This window comes from Heliangelus exortis, chromosome 2 (genome assembly GCF_036169615.1).
Source record: "Heliangelus exortis chromosome 2, bHelExo1.hap1, whole genome shotgun sequence".
In the NCBI taxonomy this organism is placed as follows: Eukaryota; Metazoa; Chordata; class Aves; order Apodiformes; family Trochilidae; genus Heliangelus; species Heliangelus exortis.
In genome coordinates, this window is record NC_092423.1 from 104,577,778 (window position 1) to 104,602,533 (window position 24,756).

At 45.3% G+C, this 24,756-nt stretch overlaps 1 protein-coding gene across 24 annotated transcripts; it reads left to right on the forward strand.

Annotated features, from left to right (window-relative positions):
- Positions 1-374: 374 nt before the first annotated feature.
- On the forward strand, positions 375-24,010 carry LOC139793136 (fibrous sheath CABYR-binding protein-like). 24 transcript variants are annotated; one of them, XM_071737342.1, is made up of 18 exons: positions 375-705; positions 2,093-2,359; positions 5,417-5,683; positions 6,582-6,650; positions 6,741-6,848; positions 9,331-9,597; positions 10,344-10,451; positions 11,847-11,915; positions 12,006-12,113; positions 14,218-14,484; positions 16,968-17,234; positions 19,010-19,078; positions 19,169-19,276; positions 20,176-20,244; positions 20,335-20,442; positions 21,101-21,877; positions 22,927-23,430; positions 23,904-24,010. In XM_071737342.1, the coding sequence occupies exons 1-18, from the start codon at positions 390-392 to the stop codon at positions 23,906-23,908; spliced, it is 3,753 nt and encodes a 1,250-aa protein (XP_071593443.1). In that variant the 5' UTR covers positions 375-389; the 3' UTR covers positions 23,909-24,010. The 24 variants fall into 24 exon arrangements, with proteins under 24 accessions (XP_071593443.1, XP_071593442.1, XP_071593441.1 ...); XM_071737341.1 differs by having other exon boundaries at positions 16,968-17,036; positions 17,127-17,234; positions 20,176-20,442; XM_071737340.1 differs by having other exon boundaries at positions 14,218-14,286; positions 14,377-14,484; positions 20,176-20,442.
- The last annotated feature ends 746 nt before the right edge of the window (positions 24,011-24,756 follow it).

Sequence of the window (24,756 nt, forward strand, 5' to 3'; positions counted from 1 at the left end):
GTGGAAACAGAAATATCACTGTCTATGAGCTGAGGGTTACAGGAATGAGTCCACAGAGATCTAATGTGTTGTAAAGAGGAGCCATGGTCTTCTAGGTGGCTTCTTTGATGTTGTGTTTAACGTAAAAGTTTTAATCTTTTCACCCAGAAGTGCAGTAGGTTTTGTGGTCAATAGGGAAGGACATAGCCTTCATACTCAGGACTACAGTAAAGGCTTCCTAGGTTTACAAGTGGTAGCAGTGCTCACTGGATTTTCTGTCCCCTTACTGATTAGCAAGCAGCAAGCTCCTCTCCCTAAATTATTCCAGCTCTGGAAACCCAGAAGCCTCCAAACCCTGCTGTAGATAAGATCATTGATTTGGTGCTGAAAGAAGTCTTAGTTTCACTTAAATGGGAGCAGGGGCTCATGTATTGCTGTTATGTGCTTTTTGCTTTTCAGAGACTGGGAAAGAGGGAGTGGAACAGAAGACATCAGAGTCTGCAGAGGAGCCTGAGCAAAGGGACAAGTGCATTGACTCAGAGTTTCAGCCTCTTCCTGAAGAAGAAGAAATTGAGTACAGCACCAAGTTCACCCAGTTCCCATCAGCTGCCAGTTCAGTTTCAGAAAGCAAATCTCCTGCTGAACCCGATGGAGCTTCATCTCCTGCAGTACCTGAGCCTGTTCCTGAGGGTCCATTGGAAGAGGATGTACCTGCCTGTGAGGAAGGTAATGTTCCCTCAGCCACTGAGGCTGTCTGACTGTGTTGGGATGATGAGAGGGTTGTGTAGGCTGAGGTTCTACCTTATGTGGAGGAGTTTCCTCAGAGAAGAATCATTCCCTTTTAGAACAAATACCTTATCTTGATTAAAGTAGTTTCCACTCCCAGTAGGGGAGATCTTGTTGGTCTCTGGTACTACCTGAAAGCAAGTTGTGTTGGTTTGGATTTTGGCCTCTTCTGCCAAGTGACTGGAGATAGGTAGGGGGAAATGGGTTCAAGTTATGCCAGTGGATAATCAGATGAGAGATGAGGTAAAATTTATTTACTTAAAGAGTGAGAATCAGTTGCCCAGGAAGGTCATCAAGTTGCTGACCCTGGGTCATTGAAAAACTGTGTAGATATGGCTCTTTGGAAGATGATTTAGTGGTTAAGGTGGTGTAGGAGTGACAGTTGGACTCGATGATCTTGAAGGTCCGTTCCAAATTTCCTGTGACACTGCCCCTTCCTGACATGGGATTATAAATCTGAAATATGTTGGCTTGGAATGGCAGCCAAAATAATGTTATTTTTTAGAGAGGGCTTGGCTCTGTTGTTTGAGTTATGTTTCTCATAAAATTCTTGATCTCCTCCATTCATGATTTCAGAAAGCATCTCTGTGCTGGTCTGTGGTGATGTGTTAAACATTCATGTACTACCATGTGCTGTTCCTATATGTTGGCCAGCAGTTGGTCATCTTAATGGAAACCACACTGCTTGGTTTCTAGTTTGCTTTTTTTTTTTTTGCAATGCTGATGTTTTTTTTTAACTTTGTGATAGAACTCAGTTTTCATGCCATGATTACTCTAGTGTTCTTCCCACACTAACTAATCGAGAAGCCATCTTTCAGTCTGTATCTAGAGGGTGTTCATGCTCTACCCTGTTGTTGATTTGGAAACCTGTTAATTGAAATAATTGGGATTATTGAGGAATCTGAAATATCAACAACAATGCACCAAGATTCCAGGAGAGGATCCAAATAGATCTGATGTATTTCAAAGAGGAGCCATGGTGTTCTGGGTGGCTTCTTTGATGTTGTGTTTGAATGTAAATTTTTAATCTTTTCACCCAGAAGTGCAGTAGGTTTTGTGGTCAATAGGGAAGGACATAGCCATCCCTTCATACTCAGGACTACAGTAAAGGCTTCCTAGGTTTACAAGTGGTAGCAGTGCTCACTGAATTTTCTGTCTCCTTATTAAGCAACCAGCAAACTCCTCAAATTATTCCATCTCTGGAAACCCAGAAACCTCCTAACTATGTTGTAAATCATATCATTGAGTTGGTTCTGAAAGAAGTCTTAGTTTTACTTAAATGGGAGCAGGGTTCATGTATTGCTGTTATGTCCTTTTTACTTTTCAGAGACTGGGAAAGAGGGAGTGGAACAGAAGACACCAGAGATTGCTGAGGAGCCTGAGCAAAAGGACAAGCGCACTGACTCAGAGGAAGAGCCTCTCCCTGAAGAACCTGACATTCAGTACATCTCCAAATTCACCCAGTGCCCATCTGTGTCCAGTTCAGTTTCAGAAAGCAAATCTCCTGCTGAACCCGATGGAGCTTCATCCCCTGCAGAACCTGAGCCTGTTCCTGAGGGTCCATTGGAAGAGGATGTGCCTGCCTGTGAGGAAGGTAATGTTCCCTCAGCCACTGAGGCTGTCTGACCGTGTTGGGATGATGAGAGTGTTGTGTAGGCTGAGGTTCTACCTTATGTGGAGGAATTTCCTCAGGGAAGAATCATTCCCTTTGCAGAGGCCAAATACCTTATCTGGATGCATGTAGAGGTGTTATTGCTCTCAACAGTTCCCTGAAAGTAATTTGTATTGAGGCATGTGTTGGCCTCCTCTGCCAAGTGACTGGCAATAGGACAACGGGAAATGGGTTGAAGTTTTTCTAGTGGAGGTTCAGGTTAAAGATTAGGAAAAATGTCGTGTTTTGCAGAATATGGGAATGAGGGAGAGGAACTGAAGACATTGGAGTTTGCTGAGGAGCCTGAGCAAAGGGACTCAGAGGAAGAGTCTCTCTCTGATGAACTTGAAAATCCGTTCAGCTCCGCAGATACCATGTTCCGCTCAGTTTCCAGTTTCGTTTTAGAAAGCATATCTTCCCATGGATCTTTATCCCCAGCAGGACCTGAGGGTAGGTAATGTTCCCTGAACTGCTGAGGCTGTCTGACTGTGCTGGGATGAGAGTGTTGTGTAGGCTGAGGTTCCACCTTATGTGGAGGAATTGCCTCAGAGAAGAATCATTCCCTCTGCAGTACAAATACCTTATCTGAATGCAAGTAGTTTCCCCTTCTTATGGGATGCAATCTGTTTGTATCTAGTTATGTGAAAGAGGCACCTGGGCTCTGGGCTATTGAAAAGGCAGACATCTTCAGAAAGCACTTGCTTCTTTTTAATGTGGGAAGTATTATTCCCCTGAGAGGCCATAGCTTCTCCCTGAATACAGAGGAGAGCCAGGATGCCTTTGGTTGATACTGCAGTGTGAATTATCACCCCCTAAGCAGATAATGACTCTACACTTACCTGTTCTTTGAAAATGGGTAGTGCTTCTGTTTATAGAGAGATGCTTCTGTTCTTCAGGATGGTGATTCTTCTGGGAAGTGGTGAGAGCTTTGAGGTGCTGGCTGGGTTTGGGTGTAAGGGCTGGAAGATGTGGTTCCTCCGGAAGGTTGTGTGGGATCAGTGATGTGAGTGCCTTGTGTAGCCCAGAGCCTGTGTGTATCTGCCCGCATCACTTGGTTAATATAAGTGCCCTCAGCTTCAAGTGTCCATTTCTTTCAGAAGGCCACCTTAGCTGGGTTTTCTCTGATCCCAGCATTTTCCCAATCCTCCGTAGAAGCATAGAAAGATGTTCCAGTCCAATGTTTCATGGTATCATAGAATGCTTTGCATTGGAAGGGACCTCAGAGGCAATTGCCTTCATCAGGCATGCCTTGGGCAGTGATGCCTCTTATCTAGAGAAGTTTGCTCAAAGCCTCATCCAAACTGTCCTTGAACACCTCCTGGGAGGTGGGAACCACAGCTTCTCTGGGCAATATGTTCCAGAGTCTCACCAGCCTCATACTGAAGAACTTCTTCCTAGTGTACAGCCTAGAGTGATTGTCCAGTATATAACCATTTACATTTGTCCTATTGCTGGACACTTATGAAAAGGCCCTCTCCAGCCTTCCTCTAGGCAGCTGTAAGGTTCCCCTGGAGTCTTCCCTTTCTCAGGCTTAACAATCTCAGCTCCCGCAGCCTCCCCTCATAGCAGAGGTGCTCCAGGTCCTGGATAATCACTGTGTCCGTTCCCTGGACTCATTCCAACAGATCTCTGTCCTTCTTATATCAGAGACATCAGAAGCACTCACTCTGCTACCCTTGCCCTTCCAGCCCACTGCTAAGACATGTTCCTATCACTGTATCTTTAGAATTCTTAAGCACATTCTTTGAAGCTGACTCCACTGTTTCCCTGGGCATCCCAATCCAGTGCTTGATAACTACTTATGTAAACAAATTTTTCCTAATCTCTAACCTAGGCCTTACCTTGTACAATTACAGTAGAGGTTCTTCTTACACCTCTCTGCTTTTGTGCTGTCTATTCCCTACTTTATGGTTACTGAAATGTTTTATGAAAGAGATGATCAGTGAGGATTTGCTTAGCAAGCTTGAGCAAGGTTTTCTCTGGAGTCTCCCAGCCACAGTGCCAGCAGGGGCTTTGGGTCTGGATGTGCATCACTCAACAGCTGTCTGGGTTGCAGAGCTCCCAGGGAGCCATTCCCTCCTGTGGCACTGCCCCTTCCTGACATGGGATTATGAATGCCAAATGTGTTGGCTTGGGATGGCTGTAAGAATAATTCTTGTTAGAGTAGGTTTAGCTCTGTTTTTCTTTGAATTATATTTCTTTCTTAATTCTTTACCTAGTCCATTCATGACTTCAGAGTTTATTTATGCTGAGCTGGCGTGATGTGTTAAACATTCATGTTTTGCTGTTATTATATGTTGGCCAATGGTTGCTCATGTTAATGGAAACCACAACTCTTGGTTCAAGTTTGGTTTTTTTTCCAGTGCTAATAGTGTTATTAATATATAATATTAATAATATACATATGGTGATGGAACTCAGTTTTGATGCCATATCTAGTCTGGTGTTCCTCCCACACTAACTAATTGAGAAGCCATCTTTCAGTCTGTATCTAAATGGTGTTCGTGCTCTACCCTGTTGTTGATTTGGAAACCTGTTAATTGAAGTAATTGGGATTACTGAGGAATCTGAAAGATCAACAACAATGCACCAAGATTCCAGGAGAGGATCCAAAGAGATCTGATGTATTTCGAAGAGGAGCCATGGTGTTCTAGTTGGCTTCTTTGATGTTGTGTTTGAATATAAATTTTTAATCTTTTCACCCAGAAGTGCAGTATGTTTTGTGGTCAATAGGGAAGGGCATAACCATCCCTTCGTACTCAAGACTATGATAAAGGCTTCCTAGGTTTACAAGTGGTAGCAGTGCTCTCTGAATTTTATGTCCCCTTACTGATATACAAACAGCAAACTCCTTTTTAAATTATTTCATCTCTGGAAACCCAGAAGCCCCCCAGATATGCTGTTGAGCAACTTACTGTGGTGGTGCTGAAAGAAATCGTAATTTTACTTAAATGGGAACTGTGCCTCATGTATTGCTGTTATGTCCTTTTTGCTTTGCAGAAACTGGGAATGAGGGAGAGGAACAGAAGACATCAGAGTCTGCTGAGGAACCTGAGCAAAGGGACAAGCTCACAGACCAAGAGGAAGAGTCTCTCTCTGTAGAAGCTGACTTTCAGAAGAGGACTAAAGTCACCCAGTTCCCATCAGCTACCGATTTAGTTTCAGAAAGCAAATCTCCTGCTGGAGCCGATGGAGCTTCATCCCCTGCAGGTCCTGAGCCTGTTCCTGAAGGTCCATTGGAGGAGGCCGTGCCCCCCAGTGAGGAAGGTAATGTTCCCTCAGCCACTGAGGCTGTGTGACTGTGTTGGGATGATGAGAGTGTTGTGTAGGCTGAGGTTCCACCTTATGTGGAGGAGTTTCCTCAGAGAAGAATCATTCCCTTGCAGACCAAAAAGCTTAACTGGATAAAAGTAATTTCCACTCCCAGTAGGGGAGACCTTGTTGCTCTCTGCTGCTACCTGAAAGCAAGTTGTGCTGGTGTGAATTTTGGCCTCCTCTGCCAAGTGACTGGAGATAGGACAGGGGGAAATGGGTGCACATAATTCCAGGAGAGATTTAGATTACAGATTAAGAAAATTTTCTTCACTGAAAAAAGTGGAGAAGCATTGGAACGAGTTGCCCAGGGAGTTGATGGAGAAGCTGTCCCTGGGATAATTGAAAAACAGAGTCTATATGGCTCTTTGGGAGATGATTTAGTGGTTAAGGTGGTGTAGAGTGACGGTTGAACTCAGTGATCTTGAAGGTCCTTTCCAACCATGATGATTCTATGATTCTCATGGGATGCATGCTGTCTGCTTCTGGTTACCTTAAAGCTGCACGTGAGCTTTGAGGTTTTGATGCTGTGTTTAATGTACAAGGTTTAATCTTTTCACTCACAAGTGTGGCAGTGTTTGTAGATGGCAAGTGTGTAGCCCTTCCTGCAGAGTTAGGACTACAGTAAAAGCTTCCCAGGTTTACAGGTAGTACCAGTACTCTGAATTTTCTGTCCCCTTAATGATAAACATGCAGCAAATGCTCTCCCTAAATTATTCCAACTCTGCAGCACCAGAAACCTCGAAACCCCGCCGTACATCAGATCACTGAATTGGTGCTGAAAGGTGTCTTAGTTTTACTTAAATGGGAACAGGGGCTCATGTATTGCTGTTATGTCCTTTTTGCTTTTCAGAAACTGGAAAAGAGGGAGTGGAACAGAAGACATCAGAGATTGCTGAGAAGCCTGAGCAAGGTGAGAAGCGTATGGACTCAGAGGCAGAGCGTGTCCCTGAAGAAGCTGAATTTCAGAACGAGTCTAAAGTCGCCCAGAGCCCATCACCTACCAATTTAGTTTCAGAAAGCAAATCTCCTGCTGGAGCCGATGGAGCTTCATCTCCTGCAGGTCCTGAGCCTGTTCCTGAAGGTCCACTGGAGGAGGCCATGCCCACTTGTGAGGAAGGTAATGTTCCCTCAGCCACTGAGGCTGTCTGACTCTGTTAGGATGATGAGAGTGTTGTGTAGGCTGAGGTTCCACCTTACGTGGAGGAGTTTCCTCAGGGAAGAATCATTCCCTTTTAGAACAAATACCTTATCTTGATGCAAGTAGTTTCCACTCCCAGTAGGGGAGACCTTGTTGGTCTCTGGTACTACCTGAAAGCAAGTTGTGTTGGTTTGGATTTCGGCCTCTTCTGCTAAGTGACTGGAGATAGGACAGGGGGAAATGGGTACATATAATTCCAGGGGAGATTCAGTTTAGAGATGAGGAAAAATTTCTTCACTGAAAATAGTGGAGAAGCACTGGAATGAGTTGCCCAGGGAGGTGATGGAAATGCTGTCCCTGGGATAATTGAAAAACAGTGTCTATATGGCTCTTTGGGAGATGATTTAGTGGTTAAGGTGGTGTAGCAGTGACAGCTGGACTCGGTGATCTTGAAGGTCCTTTCGGACCATGATGATTCTATGATTCTCATGGGATGCATGCTGTCTGCTTCTGGTTACCGGAAAGCTGCACGTGAGCTTTGGGCTTTTGAGAAGTCAGGTATCTTCAGAAAGCACTTGCTTCTCTTTCATGTGGGAAGAATCAGTCTCCTGTGAGGCCATGCTTTCTCCCTGAGTACAAAGGAGAGCTGGAATGCCTTTGGCCATTTAAGCTTCCCCTAAGCATGAAATAAGCCCTAAGCAGATGACAACTCCACCCTTACACTGTCTATCTGCAAAGAAGAGGGATTTGTTTAATCATGGAATGGCTGGGGCAGGAAGGGACCCTAAAGCTCTTGTCATTTCAGTTTTTAGGGATTTGAATTTGTTCTGGAGGATGTTGATTCTTTTGGGAAGTGGTGAGAGCTTTGAGCTGCTGGCTGGGTTTGGGTGTAAGGACTGGAACATATGGTGCCTCTGGAAGGTTGTGTGGGAGCAGTGATGTGGGTGCCTTGTGTAGCCCAGAGCCTGTGTGTATCTGCCCCATGGTTTGGGTTTCCATCAGCTGGTTAATATAAATGCCCTCATCTTTAAGTGTCCATTTGTTCCATACTGGCACCTCAGCTGGGTTTCAGCTGACCCCTGCATGTTCCCCAATCTCCATAGAATCATGGAATGATGTTCCAGTCAAGCATGTAACCTAACTCTCCTAACCAAGCTTTATCAGCCCACTCCTTTATCAGCCAAACCATGTCCCTGTTGCAGTATCTATACAACTTTAAACACATTCAGGCATGGTGACTTCACCACTCCTCTGGGGAGCCCCTTCCAGTGCTTGGTAAACTCTTACGTAAATAATTTTTTCCTGACATCCAAACCTAGCTCTGTGCAATCATAGTATGGGTACCTCCTGGACCTCTTTCTTTCTGTGTCATCCTTGTCCTACTGAAATGTGTATTAAAAAGCAGATAGTCAAAGAGGATTTGCATAGCAAGGTTGAGCAAGGTTTCTTCTGGAGTCTCCCAGCCACAGTGCCAGCAGGGGCTTTGGGTCTGGTGTGCATTATTCAACAGCTGTCTGGGTTGCAGAGCTCCCAGGGAGCCATTCCCTCCTGTGGCACTGCCCCTTCCTGACATGGGATTATGAATGCCAAATGTGTTGGCTTGGGATGGCAGCCAGAGTAATGTTATTTTTCAGAGAGGGTTTAGCTCCATCGTTGTTAGAGTTATGTTTCTCTTATAATTCTTTATCTAATCCATTCATGACTTCAGAAAGCAGCTCTTTGCTGTGTAGAGTGATGTTTTAAGGGCTCCTCTTCTGCTACTGTTCTGTGCCCATGTTACGTGTTGGCCAGTGCTTACTAATGTTGATGGAAACCAAGCCTCGTGGTTTCCATTTTTTTTTCCAATGCTAATTGTTTTATTAATTTTGTGATGGAAGTCTTCTGATTCCATGAACACTCTTGTTTTCCTCCCACGCTAATTAGTCAAGATGCCATCTTTCATTATGTATGTAAAAATGATTCATGCTCTACACTGTTATTGGTTTGGAAACCTGTTAATTAAATTAATCAGTATTACTGAGGAATCTGAAATATCACCATAAATGCAAGCAAGATTCCAGAAATGCATTCAAACAGACATGATGTGTTGTAAAGAGGAGCCATGGTGTTCTATCTGGCTTCTTTGATGTTGTGTTTGAATGTAAAGTTATAATCTTTTCACTCAGAAGTGCAGTAGGTTTTGTGGTCAATAGGGAAGGACATAGCCATCCCTTCATACTCAGGACTACAGTAAAGGCTTCCTAGGTTTACACGTGGTAGCAGTGCTCACTGGATTTTCTGTCCCCTTACTGATTAGCAAGCAGGAAACTCCTCCTTTAATTATTCCATATCTGGAAACATAGAAGCCTCCTAAATATATTGTAGATCAGATCATTGAGTTGGTTCTGAAAGTAGTTTTAGTTTTACTTAAATGGGAACAGGGGCTCATGTATTGTCCTGTTATGTCCTTTTTGCTTTTCAGAAACTGGGAAAGAGGGAGTGGAACAGAAGACACCAGAGATTGCTGAGGAGCCTGAGCAAAGTGAGAAGCGTATGGACTCAGAGGCAGAGCGTGTCCCTGAAGAAGCTGAATTTCAGAACAAGTCTAAAGTTGCCCAGAGCCCATCACCTACCAATTTAGTTTCAGAAAGCAAATCTCCTGCTGAACCCGATGGAGCTTCATCCCCTGCAGGACCTGAGCCTGTTCCTGAAGGTCCATTGGAGGAGGCCAAGCCCCCCTGTGAGGAAGGTAATGTTCCCTCAGCCACTGAGGCTGTCTGACTCTGTTAGGATGATGAGAGGGTTGTGTAGGCTGAGGGACAGCCTACACCTTACATGGAGGAGTTTCCTCAGAGAAGCATCATTTTCCTGTACAACAAATACCTTATTGACTTCATCAGCCCTGCCTTGGGCAGTGATGCCTCATTTCTAGAGAATTTTGCTCAAAGCCTCATCCAAACTGCCCTTGAGGTGGGAACCACAGCTTCTCTGGGCAATATGTTCCAGAGTCTCACCAGCCTCATACTGAAGAACTTCTTCCTAGTGTACAGCCTAGAGTGATTGTCCAGTATATAACCATTTACATTTGTCCTATTGCTGGACACTTATGAAAAGGCCCTCTCCAGCCTTCCTCTAGGCAGCTGTAAGGTTCCCCTGGAGTCTTCCCTTTCTCAGGCTTAACAATCTCAGCTCCCGCAGCCTCCCCTCATAGCAGAGGTGCTCCAGGTCCTGGATAGGCACTGTGTCCTACGGTAGAGGTTCTTCTTACACCTCTCTCCTTTTGTGCTGTCTATTCCCTACTTCATGGTTACTGAAATGTTTTACGGAAGGAGATGATCAGGGAGGATTTACTTTTCAAACAAAAGACACCAGAGTTTGCTGAGGAGCCTGAGCAAAGTGAGAAGTGTAAGGACTCAGAGGCAGAGCGTGTCCCTGAAGAAGCTGACTTTCGGAACAGGTCTAAAGTCACCCAGTTCCCATCAGCTACCAATTTAGTTTCAGAAAGCAAATCTCCTTCTGGAGCCGATGGAGCTTCATCTCCTGCAGTACCTGAGCCTGTTCCTGAAGGTCCATTGGAGGAGGCCGTGCCCCCCTGCGAGGAAGGTAATGTTCCCTCAGCCACTGAGGCTGTGTGACTGTGTTGGGATGATGAGAGTGTTGTGTAGGCTGAGGTTCCACCCTACGTGGAGGAGCTTCCTCAGAGAAGAATCATTCTCTTTCAGAACAAAAAGCTTAACTGGATAAAAGTAGTTTCCATTCCCCACAGGGGAGACCTTGGTCTACTACCTGAAAGCAAGTTGTGTTATTGCGCATTTTGGCCTCCTCTGCCAAGTGACTGGAGATGGGACAGGGGGAAATGGGTTCAAGTTATGCCAGGGGAGATTTAGATTAGAGGTGAGAAAAAATTTATTTGCCTAAAGAGTGAGAAGTGCCATAATCTTCAAGTATCCGTTTGTTCCAGACTGGCACCTCAGCTGGATTTCAGCTGAACCCTGCATGTTCCCCAAGCTCCATAGAATGATGGAAAGATCATCCACTCACACATTTAACCTTACTCTCCTAACCAAGCTTTATCAGCCCACTCCTAAACCATGTCCCTATTGCTGTATCTATACAATTTGTAAACACATCCAGGCATGGTGACTCTACCATTCCCCTGGGCAGCCCTTTCCAGTGCTTGGTAACCTCTCACGTAAATAATTTTTTTCTTCACATTAAAACCTCCCCCTGTGCAATCACAGTACAAGTCTCTCTCGTACCTCTCTTTCTGTGCCATCCATGAGTGCTTTGAAATTACCGAAATGTACCATGAAAGGAGAAGATCAGAGAGGACTTCCGTAGCAAGGCTGAGCAAGGTTTCCTCTGGAGTCTCCCAGCCACAGTGCCAGCAGGGGCTTTGGGTCTGGATGTGCATCACTCAACAGCTGTCTGGGTTGCAGAGCTCCCAGGGAGCCATTCCCTCCTGTGGCACTGCCCTTTTCTGACACTGGATTATGAATTCCAAATGTGTTGGCTTGGGATGTCTGTCAGAAGAATGTTCTGCCTGGTTCTTGACTTGGAAAGCTGTTCCTTCAACTAACCAGGATTCTTGAGGAAACTGCAATGTCACCACTTATTCATCAGAGATAAGTGGAATGGATTCAAAGGGTTCTGATGTGTTGCAGAGTGTAGCCATGACCTTCTAGATGGCTTATGTGATGTTGTGTTTAATGTAAAAGATTGTGGATGGTCAGAATGTAGCCATCCCTGCAGAGTCAGGACTACAGGAAAAGCTTCCCAGGTTTACAGGTAGTACCAGTGCTCTGTGAATTTTCTGTCCCCTTACTGATAGGCATGCAGCAAACCCTTTCCCTAGATTATTCCATCCCTGTTGCTCTGGAAACCTCCTAAATGTTATGTAGAGCAGCTCATTGAGGTGGTGCTGAAAGAAGTTTCAGTTTTACTTAAATGTGAGCAGGGGCTCATGTATTGTCCTGTTATATCCTTTTTGCTTTTCAGAAACTGGGAAAGAGGGAGTGGAACAGAAGACACCAGAGATTGCTGAGGAGCCTGAGCAAAGTGAGAAGTGTAAGGACTCAGAGGCCGAGCATCTCTCTGTAGAAGCTGACTTTCAGAAGAGGACTAAAGTCACCCAGTTCCCATCAGCTACCGATTTAGTTTCAGAAAGCAAATCTCCTGCTGGAGCCGATGGAGCTTCATCTCCTGCAGGTCCTGAGCCTGTTCCTGAAGGTCCATTGGAGGTGGCCGTGCCCCCCAGTGAGGAAGGTAATGTTCCCTCAGCCACTGAGGCTGTGTGACTGTGTTGGGATGATGAGAGTGTTGTGTAGGCTGAGGTTCCACCTTACGTGGAGGAGTTTCCTCAGAGAAGAATCATTCCCTTTTAGAACAAATACCTTATCTTGATGCAAGTAGTTTCCACTCCCAATAGTGGAGTACTTATTGCTCTCTGCTGCTACCTGAAAGCAAGTTGTGTTGGTGTGGATTTCGGCCTCTTCTGCTAAGTGACTGGAGATAGGACAGGGGGAAATGGGTGCACATAATTCCAGGGGAGATTCAGTTTAGAGATGAGGAAAAATTTCTTCACTGAAAATAGTGGAGAAGCATTGGAACGAGTTGCCCAGGGAGGTGATGGAGAGGCTGTCCCTGGGGTATTTAAAAAACAGAATAGGTATGGCTCTTTGGGACATGATTTAGTGGTTAAGTGGATGGTTTAGTGACAGCTGGACTCGGTGATCTTGAAGATCCTTTCGAACCATGATGATTCTATGATTCTCATGGGATGCATGCTGTCTGCTTCTGGTTACCGGAAAGCTGCACATGAGCTTTGGGCTTTTGAGAAGTCAGGTATCTTCAGAAAGCACTTGCTTCTCTTTCATGTGGGAAGAATCAGTCTCCTGTGAGGCCATGCTTTCTCCCTGAGTACAAAGGAGAGCTGGAATGCCTTTGGCCATTTAAGTTTCCCCTAAGCATGAAATAAGCCCTAAGCAGATGACGACTCTACCCTTACACTGTCTATCTGCAAAGAAGAGGGATTTGTTTAATCATGGAATGGCTGGGGCAGGAAGGGACCCTAAAGCTCTTGTAGTTTCAGTTTTTAGGGATTTGAATTTGTTCTGGAGGATGTTGATTCTTTTGGGAAGTGGTGAGAGCTTTGAGCTGCTGGCTGGGTTTGGGTGTAAGGGCTGGAACATGTGGTGCCTCTGGAAGGTTGTGTGGGAGCAGCGATGTGGGTGCCTTGTGTAGCCCAGAGCCTGTGTGTATCTGCCCCATGGTTTGGGTTTCCATCAGCTGGTTAATATAAATGCCCTCATCTTCAAGTGTCCATTTGTTCCAGGCTGGCACCTCAGCTGGGTTTCAGCTGACCCCTGCATGTTCCCCAAGGTCCGTAGAATCGTGAAAGATGATCCAGTCACACATTTAACCTAACTCTCCTAACCAAGCTTTATCAGCCCACTCCTATGCCATGTCCCTATTGCAGTATCTATACAATTTGAAACACATTCAGGCATGATGACTCCACCACTCCGCTAGGGAGCCCCTTCCAGTGCTCGGTAAACTCTCATGTAAATAATTTTTTTCTTCACATTAAAACCTCCCCCTGTGCAATCACAGTACAAGTCTCTCTCGTACCTCTCTTTCTGTGCCATCCATGAGTGCTTTGAAATTACCGAAATGTACCATGAAAGGAGAAGATCAGAGAGGACTTCCGTAGCAAGGTTGAGCAAGGTTTCCTCTGGAGTCTCCCAGCCACAGTGCCAGCAGGGGCTTTGGGTCTGGATGTGCATCACTCAACAACTGTCTGGGTTGCAGAGCTCCCAGGGAGCCATTCCCTCCTGTGGCACTGCCCTTTTCTGACACTGGATTATGAATTCCAAATGTGTTGGCTTGGGATGTCTGTCAGAAGAATGTTCTGCCTGGTTCTTGACTTGGAAAGCTGTTCCTTCAACTAACCAGGATTCTTGAGGAAGCTGCAATGTCACCACTTATTCATCAGAGATAAGTTGAATGGATTCAAAGGGTTCTGATGTGTTGCAGAGTGTAGCCATGACCTTCTAGATGGCTTATGTGATGTTGTGTTTAATGTAAAAGATTGTGGATGGTCAGAATGTAGCCATCCCTGCAGAGTCAGGACTACAGGAAAAGCTTCCCAGGTTTACAGGTAGTACCAGTGCTCTGTGAATTTTCTGTCCCCTTACTGATAGGCATGCAGCAAACACTTTCCCTAGATTATTCCATCCCTGTTGCTCTGGAAACCTCCCAAATGTTATGTAGAGCTGCTCATTGAGGTGGTGCTGAAAGAAGTTTCAGTTTTACTTAAATGTGAGCAGGGGCTCATGTATTGTCCTGTTATGTCCTTTTTGCTTTTCAGAAACTGGGAAAGAGGGAGTGGAACAGAAGACACCAGAGATTGCTGAGGAGCCTGAGCAAAGTGAGAAGTGTAAGGACTCAGAGGCCGAGCATCTCTCTGTAGAAGCTGACTTTCAGAAGAGGACTAAAGTCACCCAGTTCCCATCAGCTACCGATTTAGTTTCAGAAAGCAAATCTCCTGCTGGAGCCGATGGAGCTTCATCTCCTGCAGGTCCAGAGCCTGTTCCTGAAGGTCCATTGGAGGAGGCCGTGCCCCCCAGTGAGGAAGGTAATGTTCCCTCAGCCACTGAGGCTGTGTGACTGTGTTGGGATGATGAGAGTGTTGTGTAGGCTGAGGTTCCACCTTACGTGGAGGAGTTTCCTCAGAGAAGAATCATTCCCTTTTAGAACAAATACCTTATCTTGATGCAAGTAGTTTCCACTCCCAATAGTGGAGTACTTATTGCTCTCTGCTGCTACCTGAAAGCAAGTTGTGTTGGTGTGGATTTTGGCCTCTTTTGCCAGGTGAATGCAGATAGGTAGGGGGAAATGGGTTCAAGGTATGCCAGGGGAGATTTAGGTTAGAGATGAGGAAAAATTTCTTCACTGAAAAAAGTGGAGAAGCACTGGAATGAGTTGCCCACGGAGGTGATGGATATGCTGTCCCTGGGATAATTGAAAAACAGAGTAGATATAGCTCTTTGGGAGATGATTTAGTGGTTAAGGTGGTGGGGGAGTGACAGTTGGACTCGGTGATCTTGAAGGTCCTTTCCAACCATGATGATTCTATGATTCTCATGGGATGCATGCTGTCTGCTTCTGGTTACCGGAAAGCTGCACATGAGCTTTGGGCTTTTGAGAAGTCAGGTATCTTCAGAAAGCACTTGCTTCTCTTTCATGTGGGAAGAATCAGTCTCCTGTGAGGCCATGCTTTCTCCCTGAGTACAAAGGAGAGCTGGGATGCCTTTGGCCATTTAAGTTTCCCCTAAGCATGAAATAAGCCCTAAGCAGATGACGACTCTACCCTTACACTGTCTATCTGCAAAGAAGAGGGATTTGTTTAATCATGGAATGGCTGGGGCAGGAAGGGACCCTAAAGCTCTTGTAGTTTCAGTTTTTAGGGATTTGAATTTGTTCTGGAGGATGTTGATTCTTTTGGGAAGTGGTGAGAGCTTTGAGCTGCTGGCTGGGTTTGGGTGTAAGGGCTGGAACATGTGGTGCCTCTGGAAGGTTGTGTGGGAGCAGCGATGTGGGTGCCTTGTGTAGCCCAGAGCCTGTGTGTATCTGCCCCATGGTTTGGGTTTCCATCAGCTGGTTAATATAAATGCCCTCATCTTCAAGTGTCCATTTGTTCCAGGCTGGCACCTCAGCTGGGTTTCAGCTGACCCCTGCATGTTCCCCAAGGTCCGTAGAATCGTGAAAGATGATCCAGTCACACATTTAACCTAACTCTCCTAACCAAGCTTTATCAGCCCACTCCTATGCCATGTCCCTATTGCAGTATCTATACAACTTTAAACACATTCAGGCATGGTGACTTCACCACTCCTCTGGGGAGCCCCTTCCAGTGCTTGGTAAACTCTTACGTAAATAATTTTTTCCTGACATCCAAACCTAGCTCAGTGCAATCATAGTACGGGTACCTCCTGGACCTCTTTCTTTCTGTGTCATCCTTGTCCTGCTCTGTAACTACTGAAATGTTTTTAAAAAGCAGATAGTCAAAGAGGATTTGCATAGCAAGGTTGAGCAAGGTTTTCTCTGGAGTCTCCCAGCCACAGTGCCAGCAGGGGCTTTGGGTCTGGATGTGCATCACTCAACAGCTGTCTGGGTTGCAGAGCTCCCAGGGAGCCATTCCCTCCTGTGGCACTGCCCCTTCCTGACATGGGATTATGAATGCCAAATGTGTTGGCTTGGGATGGCAGCCAGAGTAATGTTATTTTTCAGAGAGGGTTTAGCTCCATCGTTGTTTGAGTTATGTTTCTCTTATAATTCTTTATCTAATCCATTCATGACTTCAAAAAGCAGCTCCGTGCTGAGTAGGGTGATGTTTTAGGGGCTCCTCTTCTGCCACTGTGCTATGCTCATGTTACTTGTTGGCCAATGCTTATTAATGTTGATGGAAACCACACCCCTTGCTTTCTAGTTTTTTTTCCAATCTTGATGGTTTTATTAATCTTGTGACGGAACTCAGTTTTTATGCCATGAGTACTCTGGTGTTCTTCCCACACTAACTAATCGAGAAGCCATCTTTCAGTCTGTATCTAGAGGGTGTTCGTGCTCTACCCTGTTGTTGATTTGGAAACCTGTTAGTTGGACCAATTTGGATTATTGAGGAATCTGAAATATCACCATAAATGCAAGCAAGATTCCAGAAATGCATTCAAAGAGATTTGATGTGTTGTGAAGAGGAGCCATGGTGTTCTAGGTGGCTTCTTGGATGTTGTGTTTAAATGTAAAGTTTTAATCTTTTCACCCAGAACTGCAGTAGGTTTTGTGGTCAATAGGGAAGGACATAGCCATCCCTTCATACTCAGGACTACAGTAAAGGCTTCCTCTGTTCAAAAGTGGTAGCAGTGCTCACTGGATTTTCTGTCCCGTTACTGATAGGCAAGCAGCAATTTCTTCGTAAATTATTCCCTATTTGGAAACCCAGAAGTCTCCTAACTATGTTGTAGAACAGATCATTCAGTTGGTGCTGAAAGAAGTATTAGTTTCACTTAAATGGGAGCAGGGGCTCATGTATTGTCCTGTTATGTCCTTTTTGCTTTTCAGAAACTGGGAAAGAGGGAGTGGAACAGAAGACACCAGAGATTGCTGAGGAGCCTGAGCAAAGTGAGAAGTGTAAGGACTCAGAGGCCGAGCATCTCTCTGTAGAAGCTGACTTTCAGAAGAGGACTAAAGTCACCCAGTTCCCATCAGCTACCGATTTAGTTTCAGAAAGCAAATCTCCTGCTGGAGCCGATGGAGCTTCATCTCCTGCAGTACCTGAGCCTGTTCCTGAAGGTGCATTGGAGGAGGCCGTGCCCCCCAGTGAGGAAGGTAATGTTCCCTCAGCCACTGAGGCTGTCTGACTGTGTTGGGATGATGAGAGTGTTGTGTAGGCTGAGGTTCCACCTTACGTGGAGGAGTTTCCTCAGGGAAGAATCATTCCCTTGCAGAACAAAAAGCTTGACTGGGTAAAAGTAGTTTCCACTCCCAGTAGGGGAGATCTTGTTGGTCTCTGGTACTACCTGAAAGCAAGTTGTGTTGGTTTGGATTTTGGCCTCTTCTGCCAGGTGAATGCAGATAGGTAGGGGGAAATGGGTTCAAGTTATGCCAGGGGAGATTTAGATTAGGGGTTGAGAAAAAATTTATTTGCCTAAAGAGTGAGAAGTGCCATCATCTTCAAGTATCTATTTGTTCCATACTGGCACCTCAGCTGGGTTTCAGCTGAACCCTGCATGTTCCCCAAGCTCCATAGAATGATGGAAAGATCATCCAGTCACACATTTAACCTTACTCTCCTAACCAAGCTTTATCAGCCCACTCCTAAACCATGTCCCTATTGCTGTATCTATACAATTTGTAAACACATCCAGGCATGGTGACTCTACCATTCCCCTGGGCAGCCCTTTCCAGTGCTTGGTAACCTCTCACGTAAATAATTTTTTTCTTCACATTAAAACCTCCCCCTGTGCAATCACACTACAAGTCTCTCTCGTACCTCTCTTTCTGTGCCATCCGTGTGTACTTTTTAATTACTGAAATGTACCATGAAAGAAGAAGATCAGAGAGGACTTCCGTAGCAAGGTTGAGCAAGATTTTCTCTGGAGTCTCCCAGCCACAGTGCCAGCAGGGGCTTTGGGACTGGATGTGCATCACTCAACAGCTGTCTGGGTTGCAGAGCTCCCAGGGAGCCATTCCCTCCTGTGGCACTGCCCCTTCCTGACATGGGATTATGAATTCCAAATATGTTGGCTTGGGATGTCTGTCAGAGTAATGTTATTTTTCAGAGAGGGTTTGGCTCCATTGTTCTTTGAGTTATGTTTCTCTTATAATTCCTGATCTCATCCATTCATGACTTCAAAAAGCAGCTTTGTGCTGAGTAGGGTGATGTTTTAGGGGCTCCTCTTCTGCCACTGTGCTGTGCCCATGTTACTTGTTGGCCAGTGCTTACTGATTTGGATGGAAACCACACCCCTTGCTTTCTAGTTTTTTTTTCCAATCCTGATGGTTTTATTAATCTTGTGATGGAACTCAGTTTTTATGCCATGAGTACTCTGGTGTTCTTCCCACACTAACTAATCGAGAAGCCATCTTTCAGTCTGTATCTAGAGGGTGTTCATGCTCTACCCTGTTGTTGATTTGGAAACCTGTTAATAGAATTAATTGGGATTATTGAGAAAGCTAAAATAAAATGCAAGCAAGATTCCAGAAGTACATTCAAAGAGATTTGATGTGTTGTGAAGAGGAGCCATGGTGTTCTAGATGTCTTCTTTGACCGTGTTTTTAAATGTAAAAGTTTTAATCTTTTCACCCAGAAGTGAAGAGCTTTTGTGGTCAATATGGAAGGACATAGCCATCCCTTCATACTCAGGAGTACAGTAAAGGCTTCCTCGGTTTAAAAGTGGTAGCAGTGCTCACTGGATTTTCTGTCTCCATACTGATAGGCAAGCAGTAAGCTCCTTCCTAAATTATTCCGGCTCTGGAAACCCGGAAGCCTCCTAACTATGTTGTAGAACAGATCATTCAGTTGGTGGTGAAACAGATCTTAGTTTTACTGAAATGGAAACAGGGGCTCATGTTACTGCTGTTGTGTTCTTTGTGTTTTACAGAAACTGGGAAAGAGGGAGTGGAACAGAAGACACCAGAGATTGCTGAGGAGCCTGAGCAAAGTCAGAAGTGTAAGGACTCAGAGGCAGAGCGTGTGGCTGAAGAAGCTGAATTTCAGAACAAGTCTAAAGTCGCCCAGAGCCCATCACCTACCAATTTAGTTTCAGAAAGCAAATCTCCTGCTGGAGCCGATGGAGCTTCATCTCCTGCAGTACCTGAGCCTGTTCCTGAAGGTGCATTGGAGGAGGCCGTGCCCCCCAGTGAGGAAGGTAATGTTCCCTCAGCCACTGAGGCTGTCTGACTGTGTTGGGATGATGAGAGTGTTGTGTAGGCTGAGGTTCCACCTTATGTGGAGGAGTTTCCTCAGGGAAGAATCATTCCCTTGCAGACCAAAAAGCTTAACTGGATAAAAGTAATTTCCACTCCCAGTAGGGGAGACCTTGTTGCTCTCTGCTGCTACCTGAAAGCAAGTTGTGCTGGTGTGAATTTTGGCCTCCTCTGCCAAGTGACTGGAGATAGGACAGGGGGAAATGGGTACACATAATTCCAGGAGAGATTTAGATTACAGATGAGGAAAAATTTCTTCACTGAAAAAAGTGGCGAAGCATTGGAACGAGTTGCCCAGGGAGTTGATGGAGAAGCTGTCCCTGGGATAATTGAAAAACAGAGTCTATATGGCTCTTTGGGAGATGATTTAGTGGTTAAGGTGGTGTAGAGTGACGGTTGAACTCAGTCATCTTGAAGGTCCTTTCCAACCATGATGATTCTATGATTCTCATGGGATGCATGCTGTCTGCTTCCGGTTACCTTAAAGCTGCACGTGAGCTTTGAGGTTTTGATGCTGTGTTTAATGTACAAAGTTTAATCTTTTCACTCACAAGTGTGGCAGTGTTTGTAGATGGCAAGTGTGTAGCCCTTCCTGCAGAGTTAGGACTACAGTAAAAGCTTCCCAGGTTTACAGGTAGTACCGGTGCTCTGTGAATTTTCTGTCCCCTTACTGATAGGCATGCAGCAAACCCTTTCCCTAGATTATTCCATCCCTGTTGCTCTGGAAACCTCCTAAATGTTATGTAGAGCAGCTCATTGAGGTGGTGCTGAAAGAAGTTTCAGTTTTACTTAAAAGGGAGCAGGGGCTCATGTATTGCTGTTATGTTCTTTTGCTTTTCAGAAACTGGGAAAGAGGGAGTGGAACAGAAGACACCAGAGATTGCTGAGGAGCCTGAGCAAAGTGAGAAGTGTAAGGACTCAGAGGCCGAGCATCTCTCTGTAGAAGCTGACTTTCAGAAGAGGACTAAAGTCACCCAGTTCCCATCAGCTACCGATTTAGTTTCAGAAAGCAAATCTCCTGCTGGAGCCGATGGAGCTTCATCTCCTGCAGGTCCTGAGCCTGTTCCTGAAGGACCATTGGAGGAGGCCGTGCCCCCCAGTGAGGAAGGTAATGTTCCCTCAGCCACTGAGGCTGTGTGACTGTGTTGGGATGATGAGAGTGTTGTGTAGGCTGAGGTTCCACCTTACGTGGAGGAATTTCCCTGGAGAAGAATCATTCCCTTTTAGAACAAATATCCAGCTTGAAGTATCCATTTGTTCCAGACTTTCAGCTAAGGTGGGTTTCAGCTGACCCCTGCATGTTCCCCAAGCTCTGTAGAATCATGGAAAGATCATCCAGTGACACATTTAACCTAACTCTCCTAACCAAGCTTTAACAGCCCACTGCTAAACCGTGTCCCTGTTGGCAGTATCTTTACCATTTTTATACACATTCAGGCATGGTGACAGATCTGTAGTGCCAGTACGGGCTTTGGGGTTGTTTCTGCAGCAGTTGACAGCTGGGTGGATTGCAGAGCTTCAAGTCAGCCATTCTTTCCTGTGGCACTGCTCCAACCTAATGAAGGATTAGAATTGGGTCTGTGTTGCCATCTGAATTTTCTTTCCCCGTGTTTACTGTCAAGCAGAGAACACCTTCCTTATTCCTTCTGTGTAACTCAGGAAGCCTCACGAATGTGCTTTAGAGCATCTGATTGGGCTGGTTCTCGTATCACTCTCCATGTGAACAGTGGCTGATGTATTGCCAATATGTGCTGTTTGCTTTGCAGAAAATAGAAATGAAGGAGTGGAAGAGAAGACATCAGAGTTTTCTGAGGCGCCCAAGCGTAGGGACTCGCGCCCTGAAGCAGAGGAACAGGATCTCAGTGAAGAAGTCAAGACTCAGGATAACTCTAAAGACGACACTCAGTGCATGTCAGTTACCAGTGGAACCAAGCCTCCCCCTGCATCCGATGGAGCTTCATCCCCTGCAGGACCTGAGCTGGCCTATGTTCCTACTGAGCCTGCACAGCTTGCTGCTCATGTCCTAGGTAGCGGACCTTCCCTTTGTTCTTCTAGGGATGTGGGAACAAGCATGGAGATTCTTCCTGAAGACCCAGAGACAGTGCCAAGTCAGTCCTCCATAGCTGGAGAACTGGATCCCTTGGACAGCCAGGCTGATGCCTCAACAGCTAGCATAAATCAACCTTCCTCAGTCTCTCTGTGGGACAAACCACCACCATCATCTGTTTCGAAAGATTCATTGCAGGCTGTGCCCTCCTGTAATGAAGCTGAGGTTCCTTCGGCCCCTGAGGTTGTATCACAGTGTTGGGATGATGAGATAATCTTGAAGGTTCCATCTTATGTGGAGCAGTTTCCACAGAAAATATTCATTCCCTTTGTAGACCAACCACATTATCAGTTAATGATTGACCCTCCATTAAATACAGAACAGGGCTCAAGTGCTACTAACTTAGGTTCACCTGCTGATGATTTAGTGTGCGAACCTGAGAAAGCAGAATCTTCAGAACAACTGGAGAAAGCTGAGCAAGTTTATGTCACTTCAGGTAAGAAAGTCTGGGCCTGTGTATCATCTTCCTGTTCAGGTCCTAACTCTACAGCCTCATCAGTGGTCATTAAATGGAAAAACACCTATGTCAGTGCAGTGCAGGGTGGAGATGATGTATAAGAACCTGCTCTACCAACACTGTCTGCTTGGCCCCAGTGCACATGTATTAGACCTCCCTACCATCTGTTCCAAGAGATGTGGCTAGCTCTAGGCAGGACTGCTGTGGGCAAATATGCAGATAAAAGTGATTGGGAGGTACCATTGATGCCAAATGGTAGATGGCAAGTCTTGCTCAAAACTAGCCACATTTTCTGAAACAGGTCGTGGAGACGTAGGATACATGTGTGCTGTGGCTGAAGTGAGGCAACCAGTTGGAGCCCTAGTTTTGATTCTCCTCCCCTGAAAAAGATTGTATTCCAGCACTGACCTAGGAGGTTTTTCCATTTAGAAATGGTGGTGGTTGCCTGTGCTGTCTTGAGCTTGGTTTCTGCAGCTGGGCTAAGCGGGCTGAGCACTGGTCATCAGTTTCACAAACAGCAAGGCAGCTGGTGCTCATCTTTCCTGGTGAGGCATTTACCAGCATCTCTCCTTGGTTGTGACCTGTGCCCAGCTCTTCCCCAGCCCAGCTGGAGAAGTCCTCCAGGGTGGAGCTCCCTTGCCTACATCTCCCTGGTACTGCAGAATCTGTCCAAGCCCCCAGAAGTAGTACAGCTCTGAGGTATCAGCAAAGCATTTTGTAGAGGAGAGCTGAGATTAAGCAGATTTGTAAATTAGTATTGGCTCTTTTAAACCAAATCAATATCTAGTGAAGTTTGAAAAACATCAGTTTCAGAAATGCCAGACAAATCCTTCTGCTCTGACCACAAACAGTAACCTTTTCTAGGCTGCAGGTGTTTGTCAGCCACGTACCAAACTGCTATTCCAGCTCTCTTCTCTAACATGCTTGCTTTTGCAAAGTGGAGGTAGGTTTGGGTTAGACATCAGGATGTACAATATGACTGGAATCCACTGCTCCTGATACTAGCACTCTTATTTTTATCTTTATAGCCATGACAGCAAGTGCAGCAGGACAGCCACCACCACATTCTAATGTGTGGACCCTCTATTGCCTAACTGACTTGAGACAAGGTCAAAAATCACCACCCTCCCTTCCTCGTGCTGGAGATGATGCTGCTTACTTCCAGGCAACCCTCAGTCTTTCCAAGGGGGGAGATGAACAATCTGCTCCAATTTACATGGTCCAAGAAGGAAACAAGAAGGGAAATCCCCCACCTTTCATTTTAGTGGGATCTAAAGTCCAGGACACACAGGACTGGAAACATATTCCTAGCCATGCTGTCTTTGCACAGAAAGATGCAGGTGCTAGGAGGTTCACTACAGTCCCTGTGCCAGTTGCCAGGGCAGCTGATGAGCAAACAGCAAGCTCTGGTTCTGTATCTGCAGAGGAAACTGGGGCTAAACCATGCATGCCCAGCATTGTCTCATTTGCCATCCCTCTGGATGATGTGATGTCTGCAAAGAAAGGCTCCTCAGCTAGTGATAAGCACACAGGTACTGCAGGACAGGTTACCTTGATATCATGTCCCATTCTTAGAATGGACTAATGAAGAAGTAAGCTTGATTCTCACATAAGTCTTGCATAGGGAGATGACTTGGATTTTACTACTAAAAGCTTAATTTAATCCCTTTCAAAATGAAGTAAGCTTTAAGACCAGAGGCAAAACTACTTGTCACATATAACAGACCCAATGCCTTCCTCTGCTTGTTACACTTTGCAAGTAGTAGTACTAGTCTTGCTCTAGGTTTTAGTCTGAAGTATCAAAAGTCTTTGATCTCCGATTAATAGACCTCTTTATGCCTGAACTTTTAAGTTCCGTAATATTCAGCATGTGGCAAAGTATTCTTACTTTGAGAGTGCAAAGTATTCTTACTTTGAGAGTGCATTTAGATAACAATTGAAGTAGTTCTTGTTGCACACTTTCTACTGAGTTAATTTTGGTTTGTGGTTTTCTTTTTTCTAACAGGGTGAGAAGAAAGGCTGTGGACTTCAGGAAGAGTTCAGGAGAAAGGATCTTACATTATAGCAAATTAAGTAACTAACTTAAATACAAATGCTCCAAAAAATGCCAGCGATTAGAATGGTATTCCTGTGCATTTTATACCTCCCTAGAACAACATCCTGACTGTTAACTTTGTGTAAATTATGACTTCTGAGACAGAAAAAAGCTGCTGCTTTTTTCATTGAAGGGTGGCTCAGCTTCTCCACCTGGTTTATGCGTAAGCCCCAACAGTACTGATGGATTCCATCCAGAGCCACAGGTAGGTCAGTAACCAGGTGGAGTCCCTGCTGCTGGGGTTATACTCCAGGAAGGAACTGGACAGAAATGTCAGGAGCAAAAGAACATGGCCAATTCTTTCAAACTACAGCACTATCCAGGAGAATGGCTGGCTTCCAGGAAGGGGTTAAGAAAAAGTACCCATTAGAGGTTTCACAACTATAGGTATGGTCAATTGAATGTGCCAAACTCCTGAAGTAGCAATAGGTCTGGGAAAAAAAAAATATTTCTGTTCTCATGAAACAGCAGTTGTTCCAAACTAAAAAAGCAAAGTTGCTGTTGTGTAGAGGTTTCCCCCTCCTCAGCCTGGGTGGACAGGTTTGTTTTTTTCCTAGCACTGAGTACTTCATGTTGTGTGACATTCTGAAGAACTGACCCAACCACTAGACTGTTTCTACGTATCTCAGAATCCCATGTGAAGTTGCACAGGAATTGAAAGAGACTTCAAGAAATGCTGGCCAGAGCCAAAGCTTCAGCATAGAGATGAGGCTTGCAAGAGACACCACAGATACTCAGTTTCCCCATCTACACATCACTGTGA

Excerpts from the sequence above, each read along its gene's own strand:
- LOC139793136 (XM_071737334.1), top strand. The coding sequence starts at position 390 with ATGGGAGCAGGGGCTCATGTATTGCTGTTATGTGCTTTTTGCTTTTCA. Across the intron at positions 14,485-16,967 it reads CGTGCCCCCCAGTGAGGAAG|AAACTGGGAAAGAGGGAGTG; the intron begins GTAATGTTCCCT and ends TTTGCTTTTCAG. Across the intron at positions 19,079-19,168 it reads GCCTGAGCAAAGTCAGAAGT|TTTCAGAAAGCAAATCTCCT; the intron begins GTAAGGACTCAG and ends CTACCAATTTAG.